This window comes from Ailuropoda melanoleuca, chromosome 6 (assembly GCF_002007445.2).
Source record: "Ailuropoda melanoleuca isolate Jingjing chromosome 6, ASM200744v2, whole genome shotgun sequence".
NCBI lineage: Eukaryota > Metazoa > Chordata > Mammalia > Carnivora > Ursidae > Ailuropoda > Ailuropoda melanoleuca.
In genome coordinates, this window is record NC_048223.1 from 58,128,039 (window position 1) to 58,150,784 (window position 22,746).

Below are 22,746 nucleotides of genomic sequence, written 5' to 3' on the forward strand. Positions count from 1 at the left end.
AATGTAATAAATTTAAAACATGTGGCCTGGGACCTTTCCACAGCAACTTTAGCTGCTGTGCATATGCGATCCGGGGGTTGGTTACTCAGAAACAGGCCTTTTGAAAAAATATCAATCTGTATATTGTGAGATACTCACTACAGAATATTAATGCACTTTTTTGTGCATCTGTGTGGCTTCACTGCAGAAACGAGGATTTCTGTTACTTTAACATGCTCTGTGTTCTTCAGCGCCCAGAATGCTTGGTTTGGCGCCTTTCTGAAGGACTCGTAATAGGTCTCTAGCGTTAAGTCAGCCCTTTCTGTTCCATTCTCCAGCAGGAGTAAGTCCCTTCTTCCCTCTTTGCTTCATCTCTGTCCCTGATCCCTCACTGTCCCCCCTTCTATGTATTTTCTCCTCCGTTAACGATACGAGCCGTTGCTGCACGTGGAGGTAACATGACAGCTCAAGAGAACACTGCCTTGGCGCATTTGGACTGTGCTTGGTTCCTATTCAGTAAGCATTGCGTGGCAGCTGTCACGTGGTACCAGCGTGTAGAAAGCCATTCTTCATTCCAGAAACCATTGTGAAGACGTGTGCATCGTTACACGTTTCCCATTTCATTTTTAAATTGCCTGTTACTTGTGCTTCTGTTTTGTATGCGCTTTTTCACCTTTGATGACTTACCTTCTGGTTCTGTTTCGTTTAGTAGGAAAGAAAAGGCCAGAGGATTGCTTATGTAATGACTGAGCAATGACCGTGCCCAGGCACACCGCGGTCTACGCACACCTCGATGGGCTACTTTAACTTGATTTCATCCTCGTTTTACAAATGAGGAGGTTGAAGGCAAGAGAGGCTAAGTGATTTGTCTGATGTCACAGCTAATATACAGTCAGGACAAAGTTCAGATTCCAGATTTGTCTAATGGTAGCAAGAGGAAAGATTTGGCATCAGGAGCTTGAACTCGATCACTTATGGAGGTGTTCGGTTCTCAACAAATAGTACTGACCTACATGTTGCCCATTAATATTGATTAATCCTAAAACACTTTTGGCTTTTATCAAGAGCACAATGGTTTATTACATACAGTGAGGAATACCCAAGTGGAAGATCTGCCTGCCCTCCATCACTTCTGAAGTTAATCCCCTGATGGCTTAGAAAAGATGAGAAATATGTATAGACAGTTGCTACCAGATGTAAATGGACATATGTAATATGATCATTGTGATGGTTTGGGAGAATACATCAATAATAGTTAATAAGTTGCACTTGAAACATGTTGCCATGGATTTCTTTGTTATTTTTAAGGGGAAACTATTCAGATTCTACAATTCTCTTTTCAGACCATATTTTACATCCTTCCACGCCTTTCAGGCCTGGTTGAAGACGAATGGATTGCCATTGGTAAATTTACCAGGTTCACTGACATTCCTTCAGATGCAGGATTTCAGTGGTACCTTTCGCCGACTCACCTCTGTGAACTAAAACCGGGTGACTGGGCTCAGCAGGATGTAGGTAAAGAAACGTTTTCTTTTTCTCCCCCTTGTTGACTTGGTTAGCCTTACTCGGTTCAGTTACTGAGAACAGTTGATCATACCACTTTTCACTGATGTGAAGTCTGCTCCTCCTCCACTTTGAAAAAAGACCATGAAAAAATGTGCTATAACTTTGGTATGTTTAATTGCTTGGCTTCGCTAGAGAAAGCCAAGGAGAGCCTGATCTGCTTTAGTATATAAAGCTAGTAACTTCTCTTTTCTTTGAAATATTGTTATTGTCACTGGTCTTCCATTATGTATTTCTGCAAAAATACAGACTTTAAAAAGGATCAGATTATAAAATCTCATTTCTTAGCCCATTTAGGAATAAAGCAGAGCTCTTGATTCTCATCCTTTGTGGGTCTGGCTGGACCTCACTCCTCTGTTCAGCCTTCTTTCTACTGTTTCCCCACCTTCTGTGCCACTTACTGCTACCCTTCTGCTTCCTGAAGGACCCACATTTCCTTCGACTGCTCACCTCCCGCCCCCTCCCCTGCACAACCCAGTAACCCCTGGAAAAACCAAGGACCAAGTCTCCCACCCGTCCTTGAACCCACAGCTAGGGTTCAAGGTTGTATAGCAGTGGTCTTCCATTGGCCTCACCGCTGCCACTCCCTTGGTCCTTGTGCTGGCTCTCCCTGACCCAGAACCACTGAAGATTCTTGCAGAAAATCAGAAATGGTCTTTGTCTCCTTCTTCATAAAGCCTAAGTGGGCGCTCTTCTCTTCTCATACGTGCCCTTTAGGAGACATTAATTTGCTAGCTTCTTGCTATCCTGATTTTCCTCTTCCATCTGACTCTTCTCACTCCCCTTAAGGAGTTCCCCTCTTTGTCCTGTATATTTGTAGTTCTCTAAAATTTTAATGTTTTCAAGAATCCCTTGGACAACTTGTATAAGTTGGGTCCCACCCTTAGATTTTAATTCAGTGTGTCTGGAGGAGAGTTCTAGGAATGCATTTTTTTTTTAATCACTCTAGATGGTTCACTAATACATTTTAAGACATAATCACCTTAAGTTTATTTATTCCTTCAAGCAAGATTTATTGATTGCCTCCTGTGTGCTAGACATAAGGCCAAGTCCCTGCCCTCGGGCAGCTTACATTCATTCCCATAGAAAAGGTACCACGAAAACAAAGCAGGGTAGAGATAGTGGCAGAGGATCAGAGACCTTTCTCAGGAGCTGACATTGAGTAGAGACCCACGTGAAGTGAAAGTAATCAAGCTTAGATCTGGAGGAAGAGCTTTCCCAAAACAGAGGACCTCAAACAGGGAGATCAGGGGGCAGAAGATGGTGGACAGCCCCGCTGGGCGGGCTGAGCACAGACGGAGGAGAGAGGACAGCATACGTGGGCAGCCGGTTTGTGTTGGGCCACAGAGCAGGGAAACCAGGTGTCACTTGGGTGGGGAAGAAGCTAAAGGAGGTCTCGGTTTGTTTTGTTTGGTGTGTGGTAATGGCCTGGTTTCCTCATTCTGCATGCTGTCCCTGAACATTTTTAATTTTCCCAATGTGAAACCACCAGCTATGTAATGAAACTTCCCATCTTTGTCTCTGCCTGGCCTCCTTCCTGAGCCTGCTAGACATTTGCACCCAGATACACCATAACTCTTTAAACTCAACATACTCAAATTGGATTTCCCTTGCTGCCCACACTTGCCTCCTCTCTAAACCCCTTCTGTCAGTGGTGCCACTCGATCATCACGACATCATTCTTTTTTCCCGTGCTCCATTCATCTGTTACCAAATCGGGGTGATTCTGCCTCCTGGATCTGGCTGCTTCTGCTCTTGCCTTGCCTTAATTTAGACCGTCTGTCTTTGCCGGGACTGGTGCAAAGGCCCCAACTTAACCTCACCTCACTTTTAAGAGGGATTTTTCCTAAAAAACAAAACCAGTACTGTTATCCCCCTTCTTAAAACCTTTAATGGCTCCTATTTGTAGAGTAAATTCTTTATCATTCTGTACAAGTCTTTCATGATCTTTTAATGGTCTGAGCCATCCTGTTCCATCCACAGCACACTGTGAGCTGTACCAGAGTTCTGCCGCTGCCCGGGTCATCATCCTCCTATGCCCTGTGCTCGTGCACACGCTGTCCCTACAGTCTGCACTGCCCTTCCACACTCACTGTTTGCAGACTCCTCCCAGAGCCCTCCTGGGTCTGTCTTTCTGTCCATCCATCCCTCCCTGAGACATTACATACCCTCACTGTAGTACCGTTTTCTGGTATATGCATGTCTCCTCCATCCTGGTAGGCTGAGTGCCCCTTGATGGCTCAGTCAACAGTTTGGAGTAAAGCCATTGAGGAAAAGCCTGGAAGGCTGAGAAGACTGCATTAGACAGGTTAATAACATTCTGTGTACTTGCTGCACTGGTTAAGAGATAACTGCTTCAGAGAATATCCTTCATCTTAGGAAAGTTTCCCCAAGTACATGTAAAGTAATTTAGGATAAAGACTGTGCACATTTGTTCTCAGGAATACACTGTTGTTTGTAAGATACACCATTATTTTATGGACCTCTAAGAAAAAATGCTAAAATCATAACAAACTAGACTATCCTATGGATTCTAAGATGCTTCACAGTTTGGGATATGCTAAAACGTAGACAAGTTCATCTTTTATTTCATGAAATGTTGTAGTATATTGGTTGTTAGAGTCGAATTTGAAAATTTTAAATTGCTGTTGAAAATGGCAGTTGTGTCTGAATCCAAGTAAAGTTCTTTAGTTAATGAATCTTATTCTAAATTATCATTTTAAACTCGTGTGTGTGTGTATGTAAATAGATTTTTATGTATGCGGTTATTTCCTTTTCCCTCCCAGGTTCTCACTCGGGCGAAGCAGACAGCCAGTCAGAGTGGACGGATGTTCAGAAGAAGATTATCCCTTGGAAAAACAATGCCCCAGATTTAGATCTGGAGCTAGTATTTCAGGATCGTGTTGCCAAACTTGGGAAGTCCATTAGCAGACTGATTGTAGTGGCCTCCCTCATTGATAAGCCAACCAATGTAGGAGGTAAAATTACACTTTCCTAGGGGGCTTGTTTAAAATCTTTTGATCCTGAAAATTTGTGTTCAGTCCAATGCCATTGTGCCCATTTTCCTCATTTAACCCTCCTGGGGAGCTATGGGGGGATGTGTGGCCGTCAGGAGCCCGGCGGAGGGCTGCCAACAGTAACCGCAGCCCATCGTGTGCAGGTCTGTGCCGGACCTGCGAGGTGTTTGGGGCCTCGGCGCTAGTGGTGGGCAGCCTTCAGTGCGTCACAGACAAGCAGTTCCAAGGCCTCAGTGTCTCAGCAGAGCAGTGGCTGCCTTTAGTGGAGGTGGGTGGAAAGTCATTTATTAGTAAAACGCTCATTTGCCGAAATCGTCTGTGGTCCTCTGTCTTCAAGTATCAGTCCTTTGGCAATACTTGATATCGTCCAGCCTTTAGTAGCTTAAAATAATACTCAAAGTAAAATACATTCCCCTCGGTTCCCCCGTTCCTTTTATGATCTCTCACTTTGTTGTATTTTTGGAATTCTTTGTAAAATATGTCCTGTTGCAACTCAGAAGTACTTTTTATAAATATATTTGATGTTGGGAGAGGTTTTTTTAATAGAGTATAATTCCTTTTCCTTGTAAAAAGACTTAGTCTCCTGAAAATTTTTTTGAAACACTGATTTTACTCCAAGGCTGTAAATGAATAATTTATTATTCTGCTGTTTTTAAACCCATTTTAAGGTAAAACCACCTCAGCTCATCGATTTTCTGCAACAGAAAAAAGCAGAAGGTTACACCGTCATTGGTGTGGAACAGACTGCCAAGAGTGTGGACCTGAGCCAGTACAGCTTTCCAGAGAGATCTCTGCTCTTGTTGGGGTAAGAAGATTCACTTGAATCTGTCTAGAAAATGCTTTCAGAAATTTTACGATTCACTGAGACTTCTGACGTTACACCCACATCAGGAGTTTTGACTCATAACGTTTATGGAAAGACCCCTAGTTTTTGGTTTATTTCACGTCTTTGGGATGATCAGGTGAACCTAGATCGGCCCATAAATCTCTTACTTGTTTATTTGCCTGCTGCCACGGACTTCACTTTGTTTTGTTAATCTAACTAACTCTTCAGTGACGTTCAGGATATCTGAGGGGGGAAATATGTGTTTATTACAAGAAAACTAACCTTTTTTCTTCCATTTTTCTTCATCAGAAATGAACGTGAGGGAATTCCAGCAAATCTGATCCAACAATTGGATGTTTGTGTGGAAATTCCTCAGCAGGGCATTATCCGCTCCCTTAACGTCCACGTGAGTGGGGCTCTGCTCATTTGGGAATATACCAGACAGCAGCTGCTCAGGCATGGGGACACCGAATCATGAACTTTGTGCCTTATCTGAGATCAATTATCGGTGCTCTTGAAACATTGTTTAAAACTATGTGTACTAATGAAATTGATTCTGAAATTTACCAGGATAATTAGTATTTTTCTTGCCAACTTAATGCCAAAACTCTCTCATGTGCCTTAAACATATTATTATATGTTGTCCCCTTGAATAAATATGTTTAGCTAAATTGCATTGCTTCTTTAATAAAATATTTTAAGCAATTGTGGAAATGAAACAATGTATCTTAAGAAGAGAATTTCTTTCCTGGAAACCAGTATTGTCAGAAACGTGGACTGTGATGGGAGTAAGGTGAATTACAGCAGCTGCTGCCTGTGAACACCACAGCCTTACATCTCCAGGAGGCACGGAGGGGTGGAAGCAAAGTCCCTGCATGGAGAGGAGTCATTAGCCTGTTGCTGCTTTGTATGTACTTATTCCCAGGGAATAAGCCTGCTTGGCAAGATGTTGAGTCAGCTTCCCTGTAGAATTCATGATGCCCAGATAATAGGTTTTAATTCCCTTTTAAAGCCATGGAATAGGCCATTATCATTCATATGAACTTTTTGGAAAACTTTCATACACTACCTTTGCTCAGAGAGTTCAGATAATAGAAATAGTCTATTCTGACAAATGTCAGTATCCGCCCAAAGAATTATTCTTTGCACGTGAATTATTCTTGCACATCATCACCAGGAGTGAGAATGGAGCCCAGGAAGTCTGGTTTACCATTTCTGTTCTTCTGAGGGTGTTTTTGTTTGATACTGAGATTACTTCAGTATTGAATGTTGACCATTTATCCCCATCCCTCAATGAACTTCAACCATGTCTGGGTCCTTTTTTTTAATATTTAAATTTCAAAATCTGTTACCAGTATAATTTTTCTTCTGTAGCTTTATTAAAATAATTTTTGATTTGCAGAAGAGTTGCAAAGAGTACACAGTTTGCCTATGCCCTTCACCCACATGCCTCTAGTAGGATCTTACAGAACCGTGGACACGTCTCAAAACTAGGAAATTAACATTGGTAATGGTGCTGTTCACTGAACTGCAGACTACCAATCTGCCCTCTACTGAGACTTCTCGTTCTGTTCCAGGACGCTGCATCACATTAGGTGGTTAGGTCTCCTTAGTCTCTGACAGTCTCCATCTTTCCTCTGACACCTTCGAGGTACTGGGTAGGTATTTTGTAAACGTCTCATGATTTGGGTTTGTATGATGTTTTCTCATGGTCAGACCACGGTCTGGTTTCCGGAAGGACCCCCCCAGTGCTGATGTGCCTTTGTCATTGCATCTCAGCATGACCTATTCCCTTGGTCGTCTGTCGAAGGCAGCGTTCACCACTTCTCAGTAAAGTTGCTATTTCTCACTTTCTCCGCTCTGTTAGAAGCCGGGTCACTAAGCCTACCTACACTCAAGGCTAGAAAATAAGCTTCGCCTCTTGGAGGGAGAAATAGTTGGAGGCTGTGCTGGTAACTGTGTTGAGCATGTTGCCCACTCAGTCTGGTACTCGTGAGTGGCTGTTGCCTGTGGTGTTCTCAGGGTGATAGTCAGTGTTTCCTTCATTCCTTCACCATTTGTGACTTGGGATTCTTCTGTAAGGACCACCAGTCCCTGATTCAGTCATTTGTTGAGATCAGTGTGGATGGATGGCTTGTATCCTTTTGACCTGCTCCCATCCTTCCACTTCTTTTTTCTTTTAGAACTTCCTTTCTCTCTGGCAGTTCACAGTTCTCCGGGAGCTTTCATTTTCCCCACCCCAGTTCTAGAATCCAACAGTTCTGCAAGGAGCATGGGTGCCAGACGTGCTTGCTGCTGCAGGCCCTCTCAGTGGCCAGAGCTGGCTAGTGTCTACACCCCGTGTGTGCACAAATAATACAATGTCTAGATGTGAAGGTGAACAGGAGCTCTTAGAGGCCTCGGGCACCAGTCAGCTCCACAAGGTTAATTCTGACACTTATTTTTAACTGCTTTTTCTGACTTAAACATGCTTCTCATTAGTGTACTTTGAGAGCTGCTAAACCAGAACTCTCTGAAATTTAGCAATTTTTGTAAGTTCCTTTTGTCTTAAGCCCGACCGGATCCTGTCAGAACACCATTTTTCAAAGTTAGTTACTTAGGTCAGCTCCTTTCTTACCCACGCCTTCCAGTGAGTTCATGTCCTATATTTATAATACAGTTAGATTCATTTATCACAGTCTACATTCTAAACAGGAATCCCTCTAAAATCCTGGCTGACCTTATTTAATGTGCATACAATCAAAGTCACTCTTGAGTGTACCGTTCTTTTGATGCATGTATACTCACAAATCCACCACCAGAGTGCCACAGAAGACCCTCTCAATGCCTAAAAATTCCTTGGTGTGACCGCTTCAGAGTTGACCCCTTTCCCCATTCCCAACCACTGGTGTGTTTTCTGTACTAATTTTGCCTTTTCCAGAATCCTGAAAATGGAAGCATGTAATACATCGCCTTTTGGGTCTGGCTTCTTACACGTAGAAAAATGCACAGAAGGCTCATCAGTGTTGCTGCGTGACTCACAAGTTCATTCCCTTCTTTTTGCTGAGTAGTATTCCATTGTATAGATGGACCTGTTCTTTCCTCTGTTGTAGGAACCTGGGTGGTTTCCAGTCTTTGGCAATTATTAAGTGAAGCTGCTGTAAACACAGGTTTTGTTTTCAGTTCATTTGGTGGAATACCTAGGACTGTGACTGCCGGGTCATAAAGTAAGCATAAGTTTAACTGTAAGAAATTCCAAACTGTTTTCCAAAGGGGTTTTACTGTTTTGCATTCTCACCAGCAGCCAATGTGTGTTCCTGTTGCCCTGCACACCCATCAGCACCTGACGCTGTCAAGCTTTTTAAATTAAGCTATCCTTTTTTTTTTTTTTTTTTTTTAAGATTTATTTGAGAGACCGCACGAGCACAAGCAGGCAGAGGGGCAGACGGAGAGAGAGACAGAGAGACAGACTCACTGTTGAGCAGGGAGCTTGATGCGGGACTCGATCCCAAGACCCTGGGATCATGACCTGAGGTGAAGGCAGCCGCTTAACCAACTGAACCACCCAGGCGCCCTGAATTAATAATTTGCATTACTCTACTACTATGGAGCATCTTTTCCTAATGTATTAGTTATTATTCAACACTATGAATAGATATGTGACAATATCTATTCACACAATTTGTCCTCTTTAAGAATTTTATTTATTTGAGCAAGGAGTTTGCTTCTCCCTCTCCCCCTGCTTGTGCTCTCATATAAATAAAATCTTAAAAAAAAAAAAAGAGTTCTCTAACCCTTGACTACAGTATGTGTAATTAGATCTCCTCTGATTTTTAAGTATTTTATGCTTTGTAGTTCTCAGATATAGGTACTATACATAGATTTATACCAAATATTCCTTTTATTTTTTTTAGTGCTGCTACAAATTTAATACATTTTTTAAGTTCCAATTATTCCTTGCTGCTATACAGGAATAGGATTTTCTTTTGTATACAGACCTTGTTTCTTGCCATCTAGGATTCAGTTCTAGGAGCTTGTCAGTTCTTTGGGATTTTTCTACAGAGAGATTATCTTTGCCACAAGTTTGTGGCAACTCTGTGTTGAGCAAGTCTTTCGGCACCGTATATTCAACAGCACCATTTCACTTTGTGTCTCTGTCATTTCAGTAATTATAATATTTCAGACTTTTTCAATAGAAATATGTTAGCCACATAAGTCATTTTCAGTTTTCTAGTACCTATGTTTAAAAAAAGTAATGGGCGCCTGGGTGGCTCAGTCGGTTAAGCATCTGCTTTCCACTTAAGTCATGATCTCAAGGTCCTGGGATCGAGCCCCGGTGTTGGGCTCCCTACTCAGTGGGGAGTCTGCTTCTCCCTCTCCTTCCCCCTACTGTGCTAATAAATAAATAAAATCTTAAAAAAAAAAAAATGCCAGTCTGCTGAACACATGAATAAGAAAGTGAAACAGCCTTATCACTGGTACAGAGAAAATGTTAGTGCTCTGGATAGATCAAACCAGCTACAGCATTCCCTGAAGCCAAAGCCTAATCCAGGGCAAGGCCCTAATTCTTCAATTTTAGTGAAGCAGCTACAGAGGAGAAGTCCTAAGCTAGCAGAGGTTGGTTCATGAGGCTTAAGGAAGGAAGCCATTTCCTTAACATCAAAGTGGCAGGTAAAGCAGCAAGTTACCCAGATATAAGCTAATCAGTGAGGGTGGCTACGCTCAACAACAGACGTTCAGTGTAGCGAAAACAGCCTTGTTCGGAAGAAGATGCCATCTAAGACTTTCACACCTAGAGAGCAGAAGTCCATGTCTGGCTTCAAAGGACAGGCTGCCTGTCTTGTGAGGGGCTACTGCAGCTGGTGACTTTAAACAGAAACCTGTGCCGTGTAAATGGAACAACAAAGCCTGGATGACAGCACATCTGCTTACAACACGGTTTACTGAATATTTTAAACCCACTGTTGAGACCTACTGCTCAAAAAAAAAAAAAAAAAACTTTTAAAATATTCCTGCCTGTTGGCGATGCCCCTGCTTAGCCACCAGCTCTGGAGACGGGCAGCCAGGTTGTGGTTTTCATTCCTGCCAACCCAGCATCCATTCTGCAGCCCACGGATCAAGGAGTCACTTGGACTTTCAAGCCTTATTCTTTCAGAAATACATTTTGTAAAACTAGAGCTGCCGGAGATAGTGGCTCTTCTGCATCTGGGCAGAGTAGGCCCGGAAAGGGTTCTCCATTCTAGATGCCATGAAGAACATGTGACTCACGGGAAGAGGTGAACACGACATTAACAGGAGTTTGGAAGAAGAGGATTCCAGCCCCCATGGATGACTTTGAGGAGTTCCGGACTTCAGTAGGGGAAGTCCCTGTGGATGTGGTGGAAACAAGAGAACTGGAATTAGAAGTGGAGCTGTAGATGGGAGTGAGTTCCCACCCTCCCATGATCAGACTCAAAGGGACGAGGAGTTATTCCTTATGGATGAGCAAAGAGTGGTTTCTTGAGATGGAATCTACTGGTGAGGATGCTGTGAAGATGGCTGAAATGGCAGCAAAGGATTTAGACTATGACATAAGCTCAGTTGCTGAAGCAGCAGCAGGGTCTGAGAAGACTAACTCCAACTTTGAAACAAGTTCCATGGATAAAATGCCGTCAAGGAGCATAAGGCGTTAGGAGAAATCACTTGTGAGAGGAAGAGTCAATCTGTGGCAAACTTCATTAAAGAAGAGACCGCAGCCGCCCAGCCTGAGCCGCCATCGACACCAAGACAGGACCCTCTATCAGCAAAAGAAGTCCCGCTTGCTGAAAGCTCAGATGATGGTTAGCACTTTTTTTTAAGGCACGTACACTGTGGCTAGAATGCTGCTGCACACTTAAGACCTCAGCAGAGTACACGGAACTTTTACATACACGGAGAAATACCAAACTCATCGGACTTGCTTAACTGTGGGACCTGCTTCGCTGCAGTGGTCGGGAACCGAAACTACACTACCTCCAAGGTCCGCCTGTATTTAGATCCGTAAGATACGCCTACAACTCCAACAAAAACAAAAAAACATGGATTTTTATAACTGGCTTTAATTTTTCTTAAAATATAGCCTTCTTACTAAATTAAAACTAAGCATATTTCATACCATTTCGATTCTTCATAGTGTGATGGAATCTTGTTACTTGATTATTTTAAAGAGTTGTTTATGTGGACTGAGTCGTGCAGTTCACCACGATTGAGTCAAACCTCTACCGTCCCATAGTCAGTGGAGCATTTCTGCAAGTTCAAAAAGAATAATTTCAAACCTTCTGAAAAGTCCAGGAGCAGCCTAGGACTTCGCAGTTGTTTTCGATGGCTGGAACTGTCCTGCTTCAAATTTTTCTTTGAACTTTAAGTAGTCTCTTCTTTTATCAAAATATTTTATCTGTTGAGAAAAAAGTGTTTGAAATAAGGGCAAGTTTTGCAGCTTAAACAAAAGCACAGATTTAAATGTAACAAATCATTCAACGTAAGTTAAGTGGCATGAGTGATTTGTATTCTGCAATCATTCTGAATCAAGGTACACGACGTGTAACGGCCTCTAAAGACCCTTTTTGGGTTATAGATCCTGTTGAGAATTCAGGTAACCCATGTGCCTTCTCGAGAAATGTCCCTGTGCTTGCCGTGTGGGCTCAGAGTTTGTAGGCCATAAAACTTCATGACTTAAAGACATTGTACAAGTTTTTCTTTTCAACTGTAAGTTCAGTAAGTTTTGGAGTTCATCAGCCATGATGAGGTTTATCTCATCCAGAAACACACACTTGCGACAGATGGTTAAAAATTATATTTATAAACTGAATGGATAAAACTTTAATAAAGACTTAATCTTATTTATATCCTTCTCTTGCCATAGGGAATTTGAAGTATCTTAAAGCCCCATATCCTGAAACAGTAAAATTACAGTAGAAAATCAGTGTCACAAACCGCCACACTGTGTACAGCTGAGCTGCTTTGCAGACAAGGCCACGGCAGGACACCACACGCTTTCACCAGCAGGATAAAAACACTAGCTGTTTTGTTAAAAGCTTTTCTTAGGATTTAATTCTTACTCAGTGGAGCCGAAGTGAAAAGTAGATGGAGAATGTACACGTCTGTCTCAAGCTGGCATGAGACAAACAGATAAGCCGGGTGCATTTCTCCCTGGCCTATGACAGCCATGGAATGTCCTAACAGTCCCCTCTGAGGGACCACAACTCTCTTACCAAGAAACCTTGTCCTCTAAAACCACAGACTATCAGAAATTTGCTCTTTAAGGTTACAGCAATAAAAATGGAACATTCTACCTCTGCCTGGAGGATCTCAGGCAATCTAACAAAAGAAGCAGCCTTGATTTCCAGCCCAGGAGCAGGATATCAAATAAGGGATTTCCGAACATGACATTCATGTTTAAGAAACTAGGACCCTGGGTCCCTTCTCAGTCCAGAGCTGACGATGACCTGTTTATGACCTTACAGAGGGCTGTGTACACGGGACGCCAGCAGCCTCCAGGCTGTTACGGGAGATACGGGACAGCAGCGCCAACACCAGAACGCTGGGAATTCTGAAACTCTTCCAAGGTTTATATGCAAAAGACAGTATGAAATTGATCCTGGGATCAAGTCTTTTGGATGATGCTGGAATGAATGATGGACCTCATCCCTGCTCTTTCCTCAGCGACGAACCAACAGGAGACTTTCAACAGGCCCGTCACGCAGGTTGGGCTGATGAGCACCAACAAAGCAGCAAAGCGCCAAGAAGAGGCATTTGTTCCAGTGACACCTAGTGTTTTAGTTGCAGGGCATCCTTACTACATAACAAAGCTGTATTTACTGCTTTATGGCTTAGCTGATCTTGAACAAAGTATTTCACGTGAGCCTTAGTTCCCACTGTGTAAAACAGACACACAAATACTCAGAAGACGAAATGAAAGCTAATAAAAATGCCTCACACAGAACGGACCCAAACGATCCTCTTTTCTGACCCCCTTCGCCCATATGCCTCCCCACCTTCTCGCACACGGCTCTGGAACAATCTTTCCGTTTCTAGTCTGTGGCTACTAAGACTTCAACAGGCAATCCCTGAGCAGAGCACACAGGTGTGGAGGGAGCAGGCTGAGAGCACGGGGCCTTGCAGGAGAACACAAGTACTGTAAACACAACACAACAATGTCAAATGCTAAAGTCAACTGGAATATTCTGCTATAGATCCCCGCTCCCTCCTCTGCTGGGGTCAGCTAGAGCATTGCAGCCTGTGGAAGTTCCCTTCTCCACCGGGACTCCTGTCCTAATGCTTGGGTGGCTCCAGTGTCCACATGGTCAGTCCTTCCGTAGCCCAGGCCTCTCAGCTCCCTGACTTCTGCAGTCATCTTATCCTCCAACTGTCTTAATCCCAGGATCAAAGCCTAGGCCTTGGCCTTACCAATAAATACACCTTTTCCATAATCCCAATTCTGAGCAGCCCATTCTCCAGGCCCCATGCCTTCCCTTTCTCTACAGGACCCTGACGCTGCCAACCTGAGCCCACCACGTTTTCACAGCCTCACTCTCGTATCCTCACAGCTCTCCTTCCTGCTGAACTCACAACTCTCCACTGGCTTCCCGTAGCACACCGAGCGAACGCCACCGCCCCTGGCCTCCCATCCCCTCCCTGACGCGAACGTCTACTACTCTCTCCTTGCTGCTCCTTAAACACACTGGACCTGCCCCCACTGCAGGGCTGTTGTGTTGTCCCACTTCCCTCCTGAGGACGCTCAACCAGTCAGTCCTGCAGTGAGGCCCTGGGCTCTGGGGCTGTGTCCGTGCTGGTGTCTTTCACTGAGGTTAGGAGCATGGGAGGAGAGGCCTGCTGGGTACGGGGTGGGGAAGAGTTCAGACCTGTGTGTGCAGAGGTCATGGGGGTCTTGTGAACATCTAACCCTACTGACACAGCTCAACAGGTGCCTCTGGAGTTGGAGAAAGGGCCTGGCTAGAGCGGCAGACTAGGCATCAACACCTGAGACCACAATGCCTTGGGAGAGCGAACAGCACAGAAGAGCACCGGCATCACCAGCTGCACAGGAAAGCTCTCTAACAGGCATCGCTGCTAGCCGAGCAGGAGGAAAGCTGGGGGCGGAATCATACAGGCACCCAAAGAGATAGGGCTTTTATATTTAAGTAGACTACAGTTATGACTAAGTTTCTAGAACACCATGAGGCTTATGCAGGCTATTTTCATGGATCCTTTTCTTTCTTTCTTTCTTTTTTTTTTTAAAGATTTTATTTATTTATCCGACAGAGATAGAGACAGCCAGCGAGAGAGGGAACACAACAGGGGGAGTGGGAGAGGAAGAAGCAGGCTCATAGCAGAGGGGCCTGATGTGGGGCTCGATCCGATAACACCGGGATCACGCCCTGAGCCGAAGGCAGGCGCTTAACCGCTGTGCCACCCAGGCGCCCCTCATGGATCCTTTTCTTGCACCACAGGCAAAGGAAGGAGGATGGGGAAAAGGAGCATGGGGTCCAGACTTACTCCCAAGCTCAAATCCAGGCTCTGCACTTACAGGTGACTTCATTTCAATGTGCCCATGTCCTTGTCTGCAAAACTAGGTGACAGTTCTTGTGAGAACAGTGGAGGGCACATGTGAAGTGCTCGGAGCGCATAGTCCGTAAATGAGCCATGAGCAGGACGCAGCAGCCTGGAGAGCGGGCTGGCCCCTGGGGCACGGCACTCAGCCAGTGTGGAGTGGGAGGGGAAGGGACAGAATAAAGCAGCAACAGGGCTGACTGTAGACAACCCTTCATGATGCAGAGAACAGAAGCTGCCCTGAAAGAAGGGGAGGGGGAGGGCCTGCCAATCACCAGGCTGGAGAGAAAGCAGTGGGTTTCCGAGGAGAGGTAGAGAGAGAGAGAGGATAAAAACAGGAAAGAAGTGTGTGTGTGAGAGAGAGAGGGGATAAAAACAGGAAAGAAGTGTGACATTCCAAAGGGGCTAAGACGGATTCCCAACCATGGTTACTGGAATCACCGGTAGAGCCAGAGCCGGGTCCTACTGTGAGACCTTTAGTAAACCTGAGGTGAGGTCTGGGACATGGCTCTTTAAAAAGTCTCCATATGATTATGATGTGTCACCTGAGAGGGATCATGGCAAGGCTGACAAAAGACACGTCTCACAGGAACAAAATTCTCCTGAGAAAATGTGGGGGTGGGGTGAGAGGAGAACCCACCAAGGCCCCGGCCCACAGAGCTCCTGTCCTGCTCTCAGCTCCACCCTGCCCTCAGTGACCCCAGGGCCAGCGAGCCCAGTGAGAAGGGGACAGCACAGGCAGTAAAGATACCGGGACCCTCAAGGACTCAGATCTGCCTCAGCCCAAGCTCCCACATTCTCCACCTACTTCTTAAAATCAGGAGTTGTTCTTGGTGCAGCAATCCTAATGCGAAAACCAGGGATGTATAACACTTTTTGCCTAAATCGTTACTCAATCCAGTCACAAAACCCCGCACTGATCACGTTTCTATTTATGTCAAGTTAGACATCGAGTCTTCATAGGAATCCCATGAGATAGGTTGCATTATGCTGGTTTTACAGGTAAGTTCATCTAACGCATATTCTCCTAACTGCATTCACTCCCAGCCCAGCCCTCCAGTATGACCCCCACCCTTCTAGTGGGCTCCTACACACGTCCGGCTCCTCATCTAAAAATGTGGGGTGTGACAGGGAAGACCCTAAACCATGTCCTCAGATGAGCTGTTCTCACACCTGTGTGGTATGCTTTGTTACAGCACGATGGAGTGGAAAAGCACAGGCAAATTCAGGTACAACTCTTACATCCGCCAGCTGGGCCTGACTTAGAATTAGTTCTGCCACTTACTGACCAATACTGAGCAAGTTATTTCAATGCCTTGACCTTCAGATGCCTCCTCCCGAAACAGAGCAAACCACCCATCTGAAAGGATACTGATAAAGGAGCGTCAAGCACTTAGGACAATTTACTGAGCTCAATGTTAGTGCCCTTTTCCAGCCCACTCCCACACTAAGGACCGGCAGCACAAGGACAGGCAGCACACAGCAGGAAAACCATCAGGCATTCTGGGCAGCTGGTGACAGAATCCATCACTGGGACTTCCTCAGCCATTCTCATATTTTAGGTAAATGGCCATATGATTTTGGGTGGGCAACAAGGAATGCCTTATTTCTGATAGTTCTAGGCCAGTGAATTTGCCAACTCTTCCCCAATATTAAATATTGTTCTTAAGATCCTGGAGAAATCTACCAAGTTAGTGGGTTGGAATTTTTGGTTATGGTTTATAGGTTTGTTTTCAGTGATCTTTAAAGTGTCAGGTGACCTTTCCCAAATGTCTGCCTGACGTAAGAACATAAAAGTCTGGATTACCAGGCAGGGGTTTCTCTAATGCGCACACAAACTAGATTTGACTTGCCTCAGACGGTGCTTCATCTCACAGCCTGCCACACACAGTGTAAGCTCTATGCATTTTAACAGCCAACAGAAACCCATCGAGTATGCCTTACCCACTGTTGGGGACAACTGGATTCAAATGAGCTTCTTAACTTCTTGCACTGAGAAGCGTCCTCTGTGTTCTCATCTAAACACTTCCAGTACTCATCCCGGGCTCCCCAGCAAGCCTGCCTTTCTTTCATAGACGGGGCTGCCATTCCTAGTGGGCTCAAGCTGTCGGCCAAAATAAAATTTAAGGTTAACGAGGAACTTGTTTCAGAGAGGCAAGGCACTAAAACTGTCATTCCTTCCCACCCCCTCTTTCTAAAGTTCTACCTCGGTATTTTAACGATGCAGCTGAAATCAGTTCTTCAGTAACGATACCGTAAGAGAGGACTCGCTTTTGAAGCTTATCTCCTACACTATGAAACTGGGCCCCAGCTGGGTGGCGGCTTGGTCTCAGGAAGCCAGAGTTAGAACTACGGTTCTCTCACAGCCCTGTCACTCAGAGTAGCTCATTCATCCTCTCGAGCTTGTCTCCCCAGCTGTAAAACGGGGGGAGCAGTGCCCATCTTACAAGGTTGCCGTTGCAACCAAACTGCTGTACAAATAAACGCACGGAGTCAAAGTGACGTAGCAGGGCCAGGAGTGCTACCGAGTTTTGCAGAAGAGGAGCCCGAGGCGTGCGAAGTCGCCCCGGTCCACCTTCCACCACGCACGCACGCCGGGACCCACCCGCAACCTGACCTCTCGCCCGGCCCGGGATCAGGTTCCCCTCCGCGGCGACGAGAGGAAAGGGTCATGAAACCCAACACACTGGGGGGGAGTGGGGGAGGGCCCGGTGCCGAGTCCTGGTGCCCGGACGCTCGCCTCGCCCGCGGGGGTTCAAGCCGTGTATAACTCACCACCCCAAGGAAGCACTTCACGGAGCGAATCCGCCCGCCTGCTTGGAATGACCCTTATGGCATCCCGTTCACCGTTCAAGGAGGCGGGACTTCCGGCTCCGCTCTCTGACCTATTGCAGCGACTTCCTTCCGGACTTGCTGGGCGGGTGGGGGAAGCTGGGCCTGGGAGTGTGGAGGTGGAGAGTGGGTGGGACTCTGTCACTGCTCAGAGGGCCTCGACCTTATCGGTGGGTCCGTGTCTCTTTCCCGGAGGCTGTTAACGACTGTGAGGGACTGTGCTCCTTACTTGAATCTAAATTTCTATGCATATCTCACCGCGCACCGCACCGCCTGGGAGGCTTGACTTTCGAGCCCTGAGGGACAGGGCGGTTTGGAGTGGAAATTGCAGCGGAGGGATGAGAGCTAGACAAAGTGTTAAAGATGACAGCTTAACTCCAACCTTCCTAGATAGAGATAGGCAGAGAGGGAGAGGAAGAAAGATGGGGAGAGGGAGAGAGATTTGGGGGGGGGGTTAAAAGGAGTGGAAGTGGGGTAGAGGGAGGAGTGAGGGACAGAACAAGACCCAGGAAATTTGGCAAATAAGTGAACCAAGCTGCGAACCCGAGGCTTTGAGATCCCAAGTTCCCTGGTTGAGATTTCACCCTGGTATATTTCTCAACATCATCACCTTACCTTGAACGCTTGCAGCTTGCTTCTGTGGATGGAAAATGTCCTTTTAGTTGGTATTTGGAGACATCTAGTGAAAGAGAATGTGAAAGCAAAGTTCCATTCTGCTAAGAGTGATAGTTAAAATGTGAGCCCAATTAGTTTACAGATAGGATCTGTGGACTTGATCTGAAATTTGTGGGAGGTAATTCAAATTGGTCAGAAGAAGGGAGAAACTAAATATTTGCATTTTTGTTTTAATCTTACTCGTGGCTTTTTTTTACTCCCAAAAAACACCAAGGTATTTTTGAAAAGGAATGAAAAGAGCTGCTCCAGATATTTTGATTCTGTAAGTTAGTGGACTCTATAAGGTAGCAGAATGCTTTATCTTTACCAGAGCTGCTCATTTCTTTTACATGGGCAGTTTATATAAAGATAATATTGTCTTAGTATGATGGATGACATATAAAGAGGATGAAAAGAAAGAGTCCTGGATGACTTCGGAGTTGAAAAAAGAAATACATTTAAAATTTTAAATTTATACATAATGATAAATATATAAAATAAAGTGAAACTTGACTGAATTATAAAGAAGAAAATATACTCAGGTTACTTTAATAAGCCTTTCTCAGTGATTTTTAAGACAAACAAAAGAAAAACCAATAAGGATATAGAAAAGTTGAATAACATGATTAATAAATGAAACTAATGAATATACACAGAACATAACCAAAACTAGCATATACATTTTTTTAAAGCAAACATAGCACTGTCCCCAAATCAACCACATACTTAGCTGTAAAGCAACTCTCAACAAATTTTAAAGGTTGAAATCATTCAGCACATGTTTTTTGACCATTATGCAATTAAGCTAGAAATCAAAGAATTATAACAAATCTATATAAACCGTAGTCAGAGGAGTCATAATGATATTAAGAATATGTTTTGAGCTGAACGATAAAATACAATAGCAGTGCCTGTGGGATGCAGCTAAAACAGGACTTAGAGGAAAATTTATAGCCAGAAGTATATTAGAAAAGAGATTAAAAAGTCTTTAGCTAAACATCCCTTTTCAAGAAGTCACAAAAATGAAAGCAAAATTAAAGAAAGTAAAATGACAGAAATTATATTAACAGCAGGAATTAATGAAATGGGAAACAAAAGTAATGTGCCAGAGACTGTCTGTACTGGCTCAGGAAAGCCAATTGTGCATACCTCTCCCCTACTACATGGCCACTAACATCAAATTAGTGGCTTAAAATTGTCCTTGATGATAGTATTCACTCCATGTAAATCAACAAACAGGCTTGTGTTTTGCTATGTTCAGAGCCAATCCACTAGCTGACGGCTGCATACAATGGATTAAAAATCCAAAAGTTGATATTTTTTTTTTTTAGAAAACACTAATAAATTGACAAATGTCTGTTAGTATTGAACAATACAAAGAGAGATGTTATCCTATACCAGTAATGAAAACTACAGATATCAAAAAAGTTAGGACATCTTACAAACAATTAAATGCAAACAAAATTTAGATAAATGCACAAATTTCAAGAAAAACACAACTGGCTGATTCAGGGGTAGAAAATATGAATCTTCCTAAGCCATAATTTAAATCAGTAGTAAAGAATCTTCACATGCAAATTCCAGGTCCACAGCTCCACCAGGATGGTCCTCTGAAATTTGAAATAATTCCATCCTTACTGTATGAGGTTGCCATAACTTCTGTACTAATTACAAAATCCCCACACTTCTGAAACACTGAACTCTTGGGAACTCACTAGGTGAAAAATGTGACCTAGTGATAAAAGCTCTTTGCAGTCATTATTTATATATTACTGAGGTGACCAGGTATGTTTTGCTGCAGAAATAGTAATGTTTGAGTATCGGTTTTCTAGTAGAGGTGCTCTTCCAGTTCTTGTTGATAGTGTTGTCTGTGTTCAACACATAAATGGGTTGTCTGTGTTCCATAGTACCTTTCCAATGTCTGAAAAAGTCTGTATTTCAAAATACATCTGGCTCCAAGAATTTCAGATAAAATGCATGGACCTACAGAAGAATGTTTTTATGACATTGGGGTCAAGAAGAATTTTTTTCTAGCCATAAAGGAAAAGATCAATGAATTCACCTGCATTAAAACTAAGAACTTCTGTTTACCAAACAATACCATAATGCGAGTGGAAAAGACAAAACCACGATGTGGGAGAAGTTTGTAAAACAAATAATTGGTACCTGGGATAAAGAACACTTAGGAATCAATAAGAAAGAGACAATGTGATTTTTACAAGAGTCAAAAGGCTTAAATTGGCACAACACCAAAGAGGAAAAAGAAAGGAGCAATATAAGAAAACGCCTACATCCTTGTTCGTAACCACAGTCATGAACATTCAGATCACAATGCAACACGATTAGACACCAACCAGACCCAAGAAACATTAAAAAGTCTAACAGTAACAAGCATGAGAAGGATGAAGCAAAAAGGATCCTCGTACATAGATGGTGGTATAAATTGATACAATCGCTTTGGACAACAGTGTGGCGTTATCTAGTAAAGTTAAAGATACACATTCACGATGACTCAGCAATTCCATTCTACAGAATCACTGATGCACGTGCATCTTTGTTATAGCTAAAAACAACATACAACCCAAACTTATGCCAACAATAGAATGGATAAACTATGGCATAGTCATATTAGGAAATATCATGCAGCAATGAAAGGAGCATTTATAGCCATCTACAATAACATGACCTATCTCACATTGAGTAAAAGAAGCAAATCAACCAAAGAATAAATACCATGTATTTCCACTTACATAAGGTCCAAAAACTGGCAAAACTCAGCTATCCTGTTTAGGATACATTCGTAAGTAGTAACACTATTAACAAAAGAAAAATGGGATGCGATTGGGAGAGGTGAATAGGAACATTCTGAGGTGCTGACAAAGTTTTATTTCTGGACTTGGGTGTTTGTTTTATAATTATTGTATAAGTAAACTGTACATGAATGTTTTTTTCACTCTTCTGTATGAATGATATGTCACATTTTTTAAAAGATTTATTTATTTATTTGAGAGAGAGAGCAAGCGAGAGTGAGTGGTGGGGTCGGGGTAGAGGGAGAGAAAGAATCTCAAGCAGGCTCCCCGCTGAGCACAGAGCCCAACATGGGGCTTGATTCCATGACCCTGAGATCATGACCGGAGTGGAAACCAAGAGTCCGATGCTCAACCATCCGAGCCACCCAGGCGCCCCTATATATCACAATTGTTAAACAGAGTAATTGTTTAGTCTGGAAAAGGTCGTCTTTAGTACACAGAAAGGTAAAAATAAGGATCATACAGACCATTTATAAGGCGATTACTAACTTTTTAACAGATTTAACATCTTATGTGCTCTTCTAGGTCAAAACTCAGTAGTCTTTCATGCTGTCACCTGTGCAATCAAGCCCTTTCTACTGGGCAGTGGTACGCCTAAGGAACAGACAGTAAAGAATTATTGAAGAGGTTTAATACAGTGCAATAATGATCCCCACTCCTACCTCCAAGGAGGTCTGGGGTTCACCAACCGAGAAACACAGATGTATCCAACAGCACAAAAACAACTAAGGAAAGGGAAATTTTGAGATGCCGATCAGGCAAACAAACCCAAAATAATGCAGGATAAGAACTGCAAAGAAAATCTGGAAGGCTGTGGGCAAGTAAAAGAAAGTGGAGCCAAAAGATGATTTCAAATGTGTTGTCTTGACACAAAGGGAGTGTAGTCTCCCAGCCCATCTGGAGGAGAGAAGAGGCGGGGAGAAGTCAGTGTGAACAGGTGGGAAGAGTGCTGTGCGGGCTCTTGCCACCCAGAGAAAACTTCCTGTGGGTGTATCTCTAGTCTGAACTGAGTAGATCCCCAAACCACTGCTGGGCAGGGCCAGACAGACCCAGGAGCACTGAGAAACGTATGTGTTGTTTTTCTGTTGCTGCCCACAGACTTTTATTTATAATCTGTACTGTTTTACAAAACAGTGTCACAGACACCTACGCAGGGACAATAACAGGAGAAAGATCCCCTGACTTCAGTGTTGCTACAGAGATCCTTCCGAATTTTCTTAGATCTCAGTGCCAGCTCCTGGTCGTTTTCCTCCCGTGAACTATGGATGTGCTCCAAGAAGCTGGCCTTTTCCCTTCTTTATTTTTTTTCTTTTGCATTTCCTTTGCTCTGTTTTCCTTGGCAAGCTGATTCACTCTCCTAGCTTCAGCTGCCGCGTCTATCAGAAAGACCTGCAAGTCTATGTTCTTGTCCTGAAGGAAACTCTGTCCCACTTTTCTTTCCCATTTCCTCTTGGACACCTCCAGTTGTCTGTCCTTCCATTACTCCAATAAGCTTAAAACTGGACCCATAATATCCTCT

General features: G+C 43.8%; 2 protein-coding genes across 8 annotated transcripts in view; one reads left to right on the forward strand and one right to left on the reverse strand.

Moving 5' to 3' along the window:
* TARBP1 (TAR (HIV-1) RNA binding protein 1) overlaps positions 1-7,813 on the forward strand; it is an 88,008-nt gene extending 80,195 nt beyond the window's left edge. The window contains exons 27-31 of the mRNA XM_034663569.1: positions 1,323-1,494; positions 4,329-4,520; positions 4,703-4,827; positions 5,228-5,364; positions 5,695-7,813. Of these exons, the coding sequence (XP_034519460.1) occupies positions 1,323-1,494; positions 4,329-4,520; positions 4,703-4,827; positions 5,228-5,364; positions 5,695-5,863 (795 nt within the window). The 3' untranslated portion in view covers positions 5,864-7,813. The remainder of the gene's footprint in view (positions 1-1,322; positions 1,495-4,328; positions 4,521-4,702; positions 4,828-5,227; positions 5,365-5,694) is intronic.
* Positions 7,814-9,710: 1,897 nt separating this feature from the next.
* On the reverse strand, positions 9,711-17,814 carry LOC100479125 (cytochrome c oxidase assembly factor 6 homolog). 7 transcript variants are annotated; one of them, XR_004626118.1, is made up of 5 exons: positions 17,549-17,696; positions 16,876-17,035; positions 11,498-11,776; positions 11,274-11,393; positions 9,711-10,731 (listed from the first exon to the last, which is right to left on the reverse strand). XR_004626118.1 is itself a non-coding variant. In XM_019809575.2 (4 exons), exons 1-3 carry the CDS (start codon positions 17,602-17,604, stop codon positions 11,681-11,683), a joined length of 312 nt encoding a protein of 103 aa, XP_019665134.1. In that variant the 5' UTR covers positions 17,605-17,696; the 3' UTR covers positions 9,711-10,731; positions 11,658-11,680. The 7 variants fall into 7 exon arrangements, 4 of the variants coding, with proteins under 4 accessions (XP_019665134.1, XP_019665135.1, XP_011235094.1 ...); XR_004626119.1 differs by lacking the exon at positions 11,274-11,393; XM_019809575.2 differs by lacking the exon at positions 11,274-11,393 and having other exon boundaries at positions 11,658-11,776.
* Positions 17,815-22,746: the final 4,932 nt, after the last annotated feature.

Coding starts and splice junctions, on each gene's coding strand:
- LOC100479125 (XM_019809575.2), bottom strand. CDS start 17,604: ATGACCCTTTCCTCTCGTCGCCGCGGAGGGGAACCTGATCCCGGGCCG. Junction 17,036..17,548: donor GATCCCGGGCCGGGCGAGAG/GTCAGGTTGCGG, acceptor TTTGGCCGACAG/CTTGAGCCCACTAGGAATGG. Junction 11,777..16,875: donor CCAGTTGTCCCCAACAGTGG/GTAAGGCATACT, acceptor TTTTCTCAACAG/ATAAAATATTTTGATAAAAG.